The sequence below is a fragment of the Diadema antillarum genome, unplaced genomic scaffold, assembly GCF_040938485.1.
Source record: "Diadema antillarum isolate AM-2024a unplaced genomic scaffold, OU_Dant_1.0 seq00001606_RagTag, whole genome shotgun sequence".
NCBI lineage: Eukaryota > Metazoa > Echinodermata > Echinoidea > Diadematoida > Diadematidae > Diadema > Diadema antillarum.
Window position 1 is genome coordinate 544,474 of NW_027272319.1, and position 12,724 is coordinate 557,197.

General features: G+C 38.3%; 1 protein-coding gene across 1 annotated transcript in view; it reads right to left on the bottom strand.

Moving 5' to 3' along the window:
- LOC139711068 (chromosome transmission fidelity protein 18 homolog) overlaps positions 1-3,966 on the bottom strand; it is a 31,749-nt gene extending 27,783 nt beyond the window's left edge. The window contains exons 1-4 of the mRNA XM_071622987.1: positions 3,885-3,966; positions 1,903-2,015; positions 1,008-1,244; positions 143-426 (exon numbers count right to left, since the gene is read on the bottom strand). Of these exons, the coding sequence (XP_071479088.1) occupies positions 143-426; positions 1,008-1,244; positions 1,903-1,990 (609 nt within the window). The 5' untranslated portion in view covers positions 1,991-2,015; positions 3,885-3,966. The remainder of the gene's footprint in view (positions 1-142; positions 427-1,007; positions 1,245-1,902; positions 2,016-3,884) is intronic.
- Between the last annotated feature and the right edge of the window lie 8,758 nt (positions 3,967-12,724).

Here is a 12,724-nt window from a genome sequence, read left to right on the forward strand (position 1 = left end):
TTATAACATGATTATCTTCAGTAGCCAAGCAACCCATCAGCCTAAACATACTTGGGACTTGTTTCAATCTGTTTAAATAATAATTATGCAACGTTTAAAGACTATGAGAGGCAGAGATATGGGTAAAATCTAAATATCATACCTTTCCATTCTTCCACGTATCGTCTTCCGGTTTCATCTGGAGGAAGACCCTCTGACCGTCCTGTCCGGTCACTTTAACCGACTCGCCCTCTGGCTGTCTGGTCAGCACTCTGAGGGACCTCTTCCCTCCGGCTCTGGAGGGAAGAGTTCCACCCCCTCGGCCCTTGTCTGGTGTCGGTGGGGGAGTGATCTCCAGGTCATGCAGGTTCTTCTCCCCACGCCTCTCCAGGGCGTTGTCCTTGAACTTGTCCAGGAGAGTCTTCCTGGGGCGCTTAGGATCAGGATCTGAAGGGAACACGGCGAACCAAAAATGAAAGAGATTGAGAGAGACATCCACGGATATTTAGCTACCAAGGTAATACTACTTTAAGTACCACAGGAAGCCTCCCCCATGTTAGCACAGCTCTACCACAGGGCTCTGCCTTTATTATCACCCCAGCTGTTGCCTGGTACCCATTTATACACCTGGGTCAAGAGGGACATGGTGGGTAAAAACATCTTGCCCCAGGATATATATATATACATTGTACTCAGAAAGGAACCTAGACTTACACATAAATACAATGTAACAAGTCCAGAGTCTCATCCACTCACTATGCCACAGTCAAACCCCCCCCCCCCCCCCCATCTTCAATATGTGTTGTTTGTTGCACTACACAAACATCTGCTTTCAGTTTCTTTTGGTCCATTGATATATAAATGACTACTGAAACTCAACGTTCAGAGCCTGGTGCGCAGGTGAAAAAAAAATTAAGTTTGAGAGCACAGAAAAAAAAAACAATTTTTTAATCACTCCCATGATATTATAACAAGAGAACATAATTCTTGTCATGCATAAAGTTTACAGGTAATTCTGTGATATTTACCTTTGATAGGAGAGGGAGCATCAATGACGAGTTCACCATCACTCTCGCTGTCTGACATGATCCCAAACATCTCGTACATATCACGCTTCCTGCTACTCCGGCCCGACAGGCTGCCATCGGTCTTTGCATCGTTGCTGGCTGGTTTCGGGTTCTCATTCCTTTGGCTCTGTGAATTCACAGCCGAGAGCTGCGATGATGGCTTGGGTTTGGACGCAATTCCCTGGGTGTTCTCCACTTCTGAATGATCAGGAATTACATATAAGTCAAATTTATTAGCAACAGGGCCTATGTGTTACATGCTGTAGAATGTTCGTATGAAAAATACATACAAATAATAGTTATAATAAAAGTTTTTATACAGCACTGACAACAGAAAAGTAGAAATGATAGTGAGATTAAATCTTCATTTTACAAAGCGTGGCCTAAGCTGAGCACAGCAACTAATCACAAAGTTTGATGATGAGAAAAAAACAGAGTGGCAAAAGTATGTTACACACATGCAGCATAAATACACAAATTATACTACAATACTCGATAATTCATACTTCATAGATTGTTCATACAGTGCATACAAACATTCAATAGTAGGTCAATTATAACTGTATAGAGACTCTACATGTATAAATAGATTGTGGTCTACGCTCATTCTTTCCATTCTTTTAATTCCACACAAAATGTTTCAGTTTCAAGCCAGCTCTGCTTGTAGAACCCAACTTAATCATTACGAATCCTAGATCAAAATATCTACCAATGACATGAACAATCAAGGAAAGTGTAGTTTACTGTAGGCCTACAGCTGTAGAAGCAGTTGAATTAAAAATTTCATGGTATCAGACTGGTCATGAATCTCTTTGAATAATGATTGCCCAATCCTCAATTTTGTCAGTTGTCTTACCATCTTCAAGGTCTCTCAGCGCATCTAATTCATCAGCAAAACGGTCTTCAAAGTCATCCTGAAACTCAGCTTCCAAGGCAGGATCCATCTCGCATGGATTGAATCAACATGCACTACAAAGAAGTTAGAACAAAATTCTGGTAATTATTAACCCGTTGAGGACGAGTCCCGAGTATACTCGGGCAGGTGTCTATGGGAAATGCGTGTTGTAGCAAAATCAAACCGTCCTCAACGGGTTAAGAAGCTGGTAGAGTGGTACGTGTAGCTGATAGTGATACTAACATCAAAACCAAAACAAACAAACAAAAATAGGTGGTCTAAAATCTAGTCTACTACATCTGAAGCTTAGATTTCATCCTTAAATCAGTGGCGGATCCAGAGCAGGAGGGGGGGGGGAGACGGAGCACCGAGCATGCGCCCTCTCTTTATCTTTTGTTAAAACAAAAGAAATAATAAGAACAAATGGGGGCATGAGCACCCCCTTTATGCTTCCCCTTTCTGGAATTCCTGGATCTGCCTGTTACAGTTATACACAGTGTTATTGCCTAATCACATGCTCATCTATGAATGGGACAAATATAACAGATTCACTGACAGTAATTAATATTAGCATTGGCCATTGGCATTGGCATTGCCATTAGACATCGAATAGCATGTAATCTTGACAGGGGCCTTGTCATACCAGGGAGGTGGATGTCACCAATGCCAAGTTATTAGGTTGTTTGTCCTGCAGTAACCCCGGGACGCTCCGTATACACAGTTACACACTGTGGGAGCGTCCTGAGTCAATAGAGTGCTATATCGGTAAACTTGAAAAACATACACAGTCTGTCACAGATTTTCGCACCTCCGTAGGTTTCGAATATCACGAGGAAAAAACGTACTTTTATAGTATACATAAGATTCTTATCTAATTAATACCCTTCGTTCACCTTGTTCTTGTTCACACTGGTCCAATAATCTTGAAAAAACGTTTTTTTCACGGCCATATACGGGTCCGCAGTCCTAGCTCCCCTCCCATTCACCATTTTCGAAATCAGTATGCAGTACACTGCGCACGTAAATATTCATGTGCTGGCGGAGTCGCAATGCGTTTAGCCTTCTGACAAGGCGTGCGCGCGCGCACCCACCCAGAAAGCAACGTAATATACAGCGAGAGGGTGTGCCAACAGTATGATATTAAAGGCCTTGCAACAAAGCTACAAGACTGACGGCCAGCGCATGCGCACAAATCTTAAATCCATTGACTGTATAAGATGTAGTTCTCCCGAGTTCCTCTCGACCGAGTCGCATTTAACTCATCAAACCGAGCAGAAAGGGACTATTGCCAGAACCAAAAGTTGAACGCAGTCAGTCTTCAACATTACATCTTCACCTGTAAGTCTTCATATTGCAGAATTTTTGCGATTTCATATTGATTTTTAGGCGCTATACTTCACCTGTCATGATCATGTCTGCTACAATGCGCAGCCCCAACACTGCGTGTTGGGGCTGGTCGCAGTTAGTCCTGCAGTAAAGATTCAATAGCTAGACCAGAAATATTGTCAACGTTCTAGTACTGTACAGAGGTCAGAGCAAACCCCAAAGGCCAAAGGTGCTTTCATGGAATGTTCTCACTACCACACCGGTCTACCGTCTACATGATGGTCTGGTTGGATAAACATGAAAGGTGTGGTCAAATGATCGCAGTCTTTGTTACATTTACCTTAATTGTCCCCGACAGCCAAAGCAGAAGCTTTACTGGCGCATATAAACTCAAACTTTGCTTCACTTCGTGCTGTTTTGATTAAATACAACCATCACCCAGATGCAAACAGACGTGTGCACAAGTCCAAAACGGGCACACACAACCACCGCATCGGGCCGAGCCGAGCGAGACATGGCAGAAATGAAGCGAAAATCAGCCCTGTGCTGTGGCTACAGTATAACACGATCAAAATTAGCAAAACGTGGAAACTTTCTGACTAGTTAACTGTACTCACGGCTGAAATCAGGAATACGATGTTGCCATCAGCTTGCTATGGAATCTAGAACTATGTCAATTCCCTTTTTTGCGTCTGTTGACCAATGCAATGGCCGACATTTATCTCTTGCTGATAACAATACGTAAGCGTAAACGTACTGTACCTGCTGCTGCTGCCTCACGGTCAACGCGGTACCCCTGCCCTGTGCGCCCCGGGGCCCGGTCTACAGGGCTAGCTAGCTGACCAAAGAGCTAGAGCCACGGATTCAAAGAGATTCTTTGCACGGATGCCGCTTGCCGCCGCCGCGCGCGTTAACACATGAATTTCCCGCGCCGTCTAGCTACTGTACGTCGATGATCGCAACCATTAGTGTTAAAACGCCCTCTATCGACGTCAACTTCGCTCGGCCAGTTTTTCCCGATAAACTTGATTTTTAGTACATTCCTTCTTACTAGTCGATACTAGGTCATAACAACAGTTATATTTTGGATCAAAAATCAATCCTCTAATTGGTTGAAAGAGATCGATATGATTAATTTTTTTCCAACTATTTCAGAACGTTGGCTGTCTGTTTCGGGAAATGATGTCACTGCTTATGACATTTTTCAAAGTGCATTATTTGTGAAATGATTTTCCAAATCTTATGTTTGAGTGGAAAAATTACCCGATATGTTGTAAGTACCAACATAATGAAGAGTTTGAATGGAAAAACAAAAAAAAAAAACAACAGATAAATGCCATTTTCAAAGTTTTTAAAGTAAGGTCGACATAAAATGAAAAAAAAAAAGTAATGTCTTTCAAATGATACTACACTCATTACATACCGGTAATGAGAAATACTTGTAAAGATCTTGTTTATATAATTATTTTGATTATTTCCTTTTTTTCCCTCAGATACAATCTCAAATATGTCAAGTTGATAAAAGTGGATATATCGGACTTTGCGTTTAAATTCTTCACGTAGCTTGACCTTTAGGCCTATGTGCTTGCAACCGATGTGAGGAATGTGCAGCTACTCAAATTCACGGCTCCTGAAAATTTGTAACCACAGAAACAAAAATACATAAGTTGTACATCTAAATTGAATCCCGTAGCATCAGTGAGTTTGAAAGGTGCATGCAATAATACTCACTTTACTGTTGTAAGCCATGACATATTTAGCAAGTCTTATTCTGTGCAAATCGGAACTGCCCAACAATATGAGAGTTAACATTTGTTCCTTTTTATTTTGGATGGTTTTGAGTAAAGTTATACAGCTGAAATACAAGATTTTCGTCATTTCTGTATATAAAATGAATGAGAAATTGTGAGAGCATGAAATCATCAACTTGCTGATTTGAATATTCATAACGACTGATCAAGAAGTATTTTCCAAAAAGTTTTGAAATTTCAGAATGTCATAACTTTCTTATTATCTGATTTTGATTATTTTTGCACTGTTCTGCAGGGAATATTCTCTCTTTATGAAATTGATAAAATTCTGGAGTGAATTTCTTCTTTAAATGTGATTGTCCAGCTCAAAACCCACAAAAATATTGCATGTAAATTCATTTAAATGAATTTCCATTTTTCTACATGGATTAAAAGAGTTTGCTCTGAGTTCTAAAATGATATGTAACTTGTGTAAAGTAGACCATCCTTACCCATTCAAATATTGATTGAAATAAGAGAGTTAGAATGTACAGTTTTATAGAAAAGGAAGAAAAGAGGATTTAAAGATTAGGGTCACTCAGGTGAGCTGTGCAGAAGTATCAATTTTCCAGTGAAACAGCATCTATCTGAAAAAGTATGGTCCAGAAAAACTGTTACTATCTTGATTTTTGTTTTGTTCTAAGATGCAAAATTTGGACAGTAGGCATATAGAGAAAGACTACTCTCCCAGGTAAGACAAACTTGAAATATTTGAGTCAGTCAACCCAAATTACATATTTTGGTCTATTATAGAGAATCTTAGTCTGTGACTTCTTGTGAATTTTGAGCTTGGCGGTCACAAATTTTATATGTGACCCTGCACCACAAAACACACAAAAAGTTGCCAGACATGGATTTTTAGTTATGGCAGAATCTGAAAGAGCAGACTCTAAGCTTTAAAATGATGTATAACTCAAGTCAAATGGATTCTCCTAACCTATATAAATATTGGAAAGAAAGCACACACTCTGGAAAAGTTTGAACTGAGAAAAGAGGTTGTGAAGTACTGGGTCTATTCAAGTGCCTAATCTTTACTGAGCCATGCAGCCCGTGCCATGAATGGGACAAAAAAACTTGATGTAAATCATTGTAGCAACAACAATGAAGGGATTATGAGATTAAGCTGAAAATGAGCATGCTTAATCAACACATTCTGTTCATAATAAATCTCAACTTTAAAAGCAGTAGCATCATCTTTTCAAAAGTTATCAGAGTTGAAAGTGAAGAGTGAAAGGATTTTGAAGAAATTATAAGGGGCCTCTAAGAAAAACCTGATCACACTACTTTACCAAAAAAAGGGGTTGTAGAAAAACTGCTGAAAACCAGCTTTTACATTCTATTTATGATCCCAAACATAGGGATGATGTTGAAGACGAATGGCTCTTTCAGAAAATATGGAAAACTCAAAACTGACTCGGTTGGCCTATTTCACCTTTCTTGAGTTCTCACGTAAAATCAAGGGGTGCGACTTTTTGTTTGTTTTGTGATGCACGGTCACATATCGTTGAGTGTGTTCATGAAGGCCACCAATCTGCATACTGCATACCAGTAAGTCCCTATATGTATGTCAGCATGTCGCTATCATGTCAGGATCATAGTAACTTTCGCATGTTCTTAAATTTGCAAGTAGCATCCTATACATAAAATTCATGAAAAACGAAAACCCAGCAAAATATTATGGTGCATGCTGCATCATACCTCAACACATCATTCTATCACAAAAAATACAGACACTGTCTGTGCATCCACACACAAAGTAGGCCTACAAAAGTGATGATGTCACAGTCTTTTGTCATAGCTTGGGTTGGAACCAGGGGCCCGTTTCATAAAACTTGTCATCAGTGACAAGTTGTCATAGTTGTGATAAGCTACTGAAATCCTTGCATCTGATTGGCTGAGAGCAAATTTGTCATAGAAATGTGGCAGTTGTCACTGATAACGAGTTTTATGAAACAGGCTCCAGGTGTAAGCATGGTTAGCAACAATAGTGTTCACAGATATTCAGGCCAGGTGAGGTTGTTTAGAACCAGTTTCCATGGCAATGAATGGCTGTGACATCACACTTTGGTATTCTACAGACCCACATCCAATTTTTTCTACTACCCTATGTCTCACGCCTATATCTTGTTCTAACATTGGCAGCCATCTCAATGGTAAAGTACCACATACACAAATAAACTGGAGCAAAGCAATCATAACAATTCAGTTTGAGTTTTTTTATTTCAACTGTTTCTTTCATTTTTTTAAATATTCACATTATGTACATATTATATACTTAATATGGTACAAAATATTTGGCCATTCTTTAACTGTACAATAACCACTGGCAAAATGCAACAAACACAAGATGCATAGCAAAGCACAAAACCACCAACAAGCACATTTAACAGTTTTACGCATAGATGCAAACATTTAGAGATTTCATTTCAAGAAGAAAAAGCTCTGCAGACAGCCTGATTATCTTGCACTTCTCTTTCCATTAACATATCAGAAATCAAAACGTAGGATGGCTTGCTCTGTCTGTCCCATACGCAAACCACAATCACACCATTACTTGAAATCACCACACACATGACGCAATAGGTTCATTTTGCACAAATGATACTTTGAAGAGGAGTTTTACACTAATTGGAACATAATAATTATTGTAAGAATGTACCACATAAAACCCTGTATTTTAAACTCTGATTCCTTTTAAATGACTGCAGGTGCCAGGAAGGGGATGGGATGTTCAGGGGCATATTACTAGTTAATACCTTATAATGTGACCTTTTTGATAATATTACAAGTACATGCAAACCTATAGTTTTATTTATCATCTTTAATAAGGAGATGTGTTGAAAGAATATGAAGAAAAATGGAGGGTTCAATTAACTCAATTTGCATTTAGATTGTCAAATACAAGATCCTATGACAAGTGACTCCTTCATGAAACATTTGAAAACTCTTCTGCTTTTGTCTAAATTTTGCTCTGTATTTGTGTGCCTTGAGCATTCTATAGAGAAATTTGGTGCAATATGAATTACATAAATATAATCTTTATTTTTGTTATCATCATCATCATTGTAACTATTACTAACATTATTTCACACCATGACATACATGTATCTTACTGAGTTTCTAACAGAATTATCATCCAAATACTCTGTGATGTATTATATGCACATGAATATCAACCATCCTGAAAATGGTGAACAAGATACGTGTTCTATATTTGTTCACAATGGAAGAATCCTTCTGGACTCACTGTCAAATGGAATATTTTGTTTAACCAAAACTAAAAATACCCTCAGCAGTTTACGGGTTAAGGATTTCTGTTTAACAAGAGAGAAGTGTAGATTTTGGCACTGTGGATTGAAGTGCAGATTTTAGCACTGTGGACTGCAGAATCTCAAAGACCGCAAAGACAACCATGTCATGCCCCTGGACTTAAGATTTGAAAGAACAAGGGGGACAAAACATGTAAGTGGTGGGTCTCCCCACTCACGCAAACTATGCGGAAATGATATAACATGTTGAATCTTTCTTGCAAATGTGATACTACTTGCTGGCAACATCTTTAGCACTTTACAACTGACAGACGCATAAAACACAAACAACAACAGAGACATTGAGTATTTACACAGCGGCAATTGATGGGCATGAAACACACAACACTTGATGACAGTGATACAAAGACATAGCAATTTGGCTTCATTTTGCTTCTCCCTTTCTCCTAAAAAGTGCATTTCCCTTGCATCTCAATAGGATCAACTCATGAGAAAGCATATTGCAGAAACAAGCACATGGCAGAAAAAAGTAATAACATACTTTGCAAAGTCTACAGAATATAACTGACAAAATCCTAGAGTATTTAAATTAAAGTATGTCAAAGATGTGCAACTTCATCTAGTGACATGTTTAAAGATATCACTATTTGAGTTGAAAACACTAACAAACAAAACATCTTCCAATGCATAAACACCAGCTCTCAATACCGCAGGTTATAATAATTGGGTCCTCATTGCATTAGACACTCAAATATGAATCCCTCGTTTATCGTTGAAACACAGTCTAAGTTTTTACAACTACAGTTTTGACAACATTCGCGTTTGATTTCCACCACCAATGTAACGGCAACAGAAAAATGTGTGCTGCATGCATGGTGCATTAAAACTATCAGATATTAGATGTGGCCTACTTTATGTGCACAACATTGTGAACATGTCCTAAGTAAAAAACAAGAGATACAATGTAGTACAGCACATCATTTATGAAAGTATGTTGCATTGGAAATTTAAAAAATTGTATCGGATTGCATAATTGAGTTCATCATGAATTGATTGATGAGAAGCAAGACAATGAAATTAATGATACCTTTGATGTATTTTGAAGTTGTGTTTCTATCATAGTGGGAAACATGCTTTTCCTAATCTTACCCTTCATCTAAAGATGAAGCATTCACACAAAAATGTTTCACAGTCATAACTACCGTAGAGTCTTTAATTTTGTTGCTGTCTAGATCTTGATAGTTCAATCTTCCCCGGTGTAGTCAGGCCATTCGTGAGGTGAAAATGTTAAATGTTCGTGCAGATGGTACATTACAAATCTAATACATTGTAACTCTCATTTGCATTGAACGCAGATAGTTGCCATCTTTCACAAACTGGGGGGGGGGGGGGGGGTCTATTTTCGTTGTGTGAAGAAAGTTAAAATGTGACAACTGATTAGTGAATATTTGTTAGCATTATGTGAGTCTGTTTCACTTAGCATTTGTAACCATGCTTTAAAGGAAAAGTTCACTTTAATATACATGTGGATTGAGAGAGAGAAAAAAAGAACATAACTATGTGGGCAAGTAATCTATCAAGATTTGAGTAAAGAGTGTCGTATCAACAATATTCCCCAAATCATGGCAAGCTTGTCAAAGTTCTATGGCATGGAGTTGTAGGGGAGCACTATGCACAGCCACATCTCAGATCTTGTGCAAGTGCCTCTTTTTAGGGGGAGGCTTTTTCTAGGTTTCTTGTGGTTAACATAAAACACACAACTTTATCAAACCATTTGTCTTTTGGTAGGGAAATGACTGCCCCTTAAATCCATTCAAGATGAACGCCACATGTTGCATAGACATGTTTCCCTTCATGCATTCTAGAAACTACTGCATCATACATTATTTATATAGTGTATGGTCATCTAAATATGTGCAATTAACCCTCATGCAAAGCTATTTCACTTGATCCAAGGCCAAAGTGAAACAAGGAATTGCACATGGGGTTATTATGTATCTGCTGTGCATATAACCTAGGATAGTGCATGATCCATGCACTATTTATATGATATTGCATCATTCTGCAGTATGAGGGTGTAGAAAATAAAGGAGATGAACACTGGTTGTGGAAATCATGGAAAAGGGAAACTGAAAAAGCGGGCTGGCTACTACAGGAGACAGGTATGAGAGCTCCAATTATGGTATTTGGCTCTTTGCAAAAATGAATGTTCATTCAACATTGACAAAGGAAAAATTAATCCTCAGATCAACTCATAATCGCTATTAAAGTAATTACACAGCAATACAAGTCAGTATCAAAAAATTTCATATATCAAGCTTTACTTTTGGCCCTACAAGTGGATAGTAAACCTTAGCAGTTTTGCTACGTGTGACACAGATCATGGCCACATTACGAAGACAAAAACAAAATCACAAACAACAAAACATATGTAATACAATGTATTGTGAGCGAAATCTGCCATTCAACCAAGAAATAACAATTTCTTTACACTTGTGAAGATGCACATTCCAAGTTGATCTGTACATTACGTGACAACAAAAGGAAATGACGTGGTAAATGTCCCCACTGACTTGACATAGCGGAAATAAGAACAAAGCAAGAAAGAGACATTGTGTTCACAGCCGAGGTAGTACCGGTATTCAGTGATATCTTTTGGTTCCCACCACGAAAAAAGGCAAATCTGACAGGGAGGGAAAAGGAAAAAAAAGTTTTGGCAGACAGAGCCATATGAATACAAAACCAGAGGCATTCCGCTACAAGACATCATGATAATGATTTAGCATGCTTCCCTAGTACCGTGCTGTATTAAACTCCCACAGTCACATTGCTACATGACAGCAATTAGCTATAATCAGAGTAATCTGTCCAAAATATTCCCATTGGCCCCCAACACACCAGAACCATTGACTGAACTTGACCAAATTAAGTCTTGCATTTTGTGAGTTATTGCGATGATTTCAGAATTTGAATGTCGGCCATAAATACCCTGACCGTCGGCTATAAATACCTTGACCATCATCAAATCTGTCTCAACGATAAGCTGAAAACTGCACTGTTACTGTCTGTAACTGCATCAAGTTTAATTTCATTTCCTCAAATATTTTTGAAGGTATTATGTAAGGCAAATGTTGTTAATGTTCAAAATACAATCTTGATGCTTGATTGCTGGTCTTTGTCCTGTTCTCATAACAAAGTTTGTCCCAATTTCTTCAAATGCTTGAATTATTGCTGGTAATATGAAAGATCGACATTTGACCCTTCACTCACGACCTCTGATATACTAGCCCAAAGTCTACTCCATTCACTGTTGTATGGTTGTAAACAGGTACACCAAGTTCCAATCAAATGTCAAGTTATTGTAGTTATGAGACCTACTGACAGGACGGACAGGCAACCTATTAAAATACTGTAAAAGTGGATATTTTCGTGCGACTAATTTTTCGTGCTTGGCGGGTTCAGAAGAGTTTCGCTTGTTTTTAATTCCGCGGAATCAAGACATCACGCACAGGAACATATGGCAAGCAAAAATATTTGCGTGCTTTTATTTTCGCGCTAGTTTCTGGTTGCGCGAAATGCGTGAAAATTTCAACACCGCGAAAATTTCCACTTATACAGTAGTTCCTCTGTGTGTCTGCACAGCAGAAGGCAAAAAAATAAATAAAAATAAATAAAGATAAAAGAAGCAAGAAAAAGAGACAAAACTAAACCCAGACATCCAGAATTTAGATGATATCAGAGTATATCCATGCAGACAAGAGATGTTGAACCAGCAATAGTCTAAAGACAAGATAGGAAGATGAACAAGGTACGTGGCGAAGGAAACACTCATTTGTAATGCAAGCCACCTTCCGATGATAAACACGACACAAAACTTCATCCACTCATAAAAATATCTCAAAATCTCTCTTTCTCCATCACTCAGTTTACCACTCTCCAAAGAAAGAAAGCACGTAAAGAAGTTATGTTCATACTTCACAAGAACCCTGTCAAATAACCTCTTGCATAATTTCCACCTGAATAATATTGTTTTGAAAAAAAAGGAAAAGTATCACACAACATCGACACCAAAAATTACAAGAGTAACAAATTCTCTACAGCCAAGAGAACATGGATGGAAAGTAAAGACAACATTCTTTTTCTCATGCCTGATTAAACTGACAATATTCATACCAGGCGATGTATCAATATATTGCTGAGAATGTATTGTCAAATTTGGCTGTTCCACCCGTCAGTTCCTCAATCACTGATTCCTTATTGATCCTGTTAGACAATACAGAGATAATTTTTTTTTTTTACTTCAAAAAAAAAATTGATGAAGAAGAATATCAACTTTCAAATGGAAATAATAAAATGAATGCAACCACTAAAGGCACTCCTTTCCAAATCACATTTTGA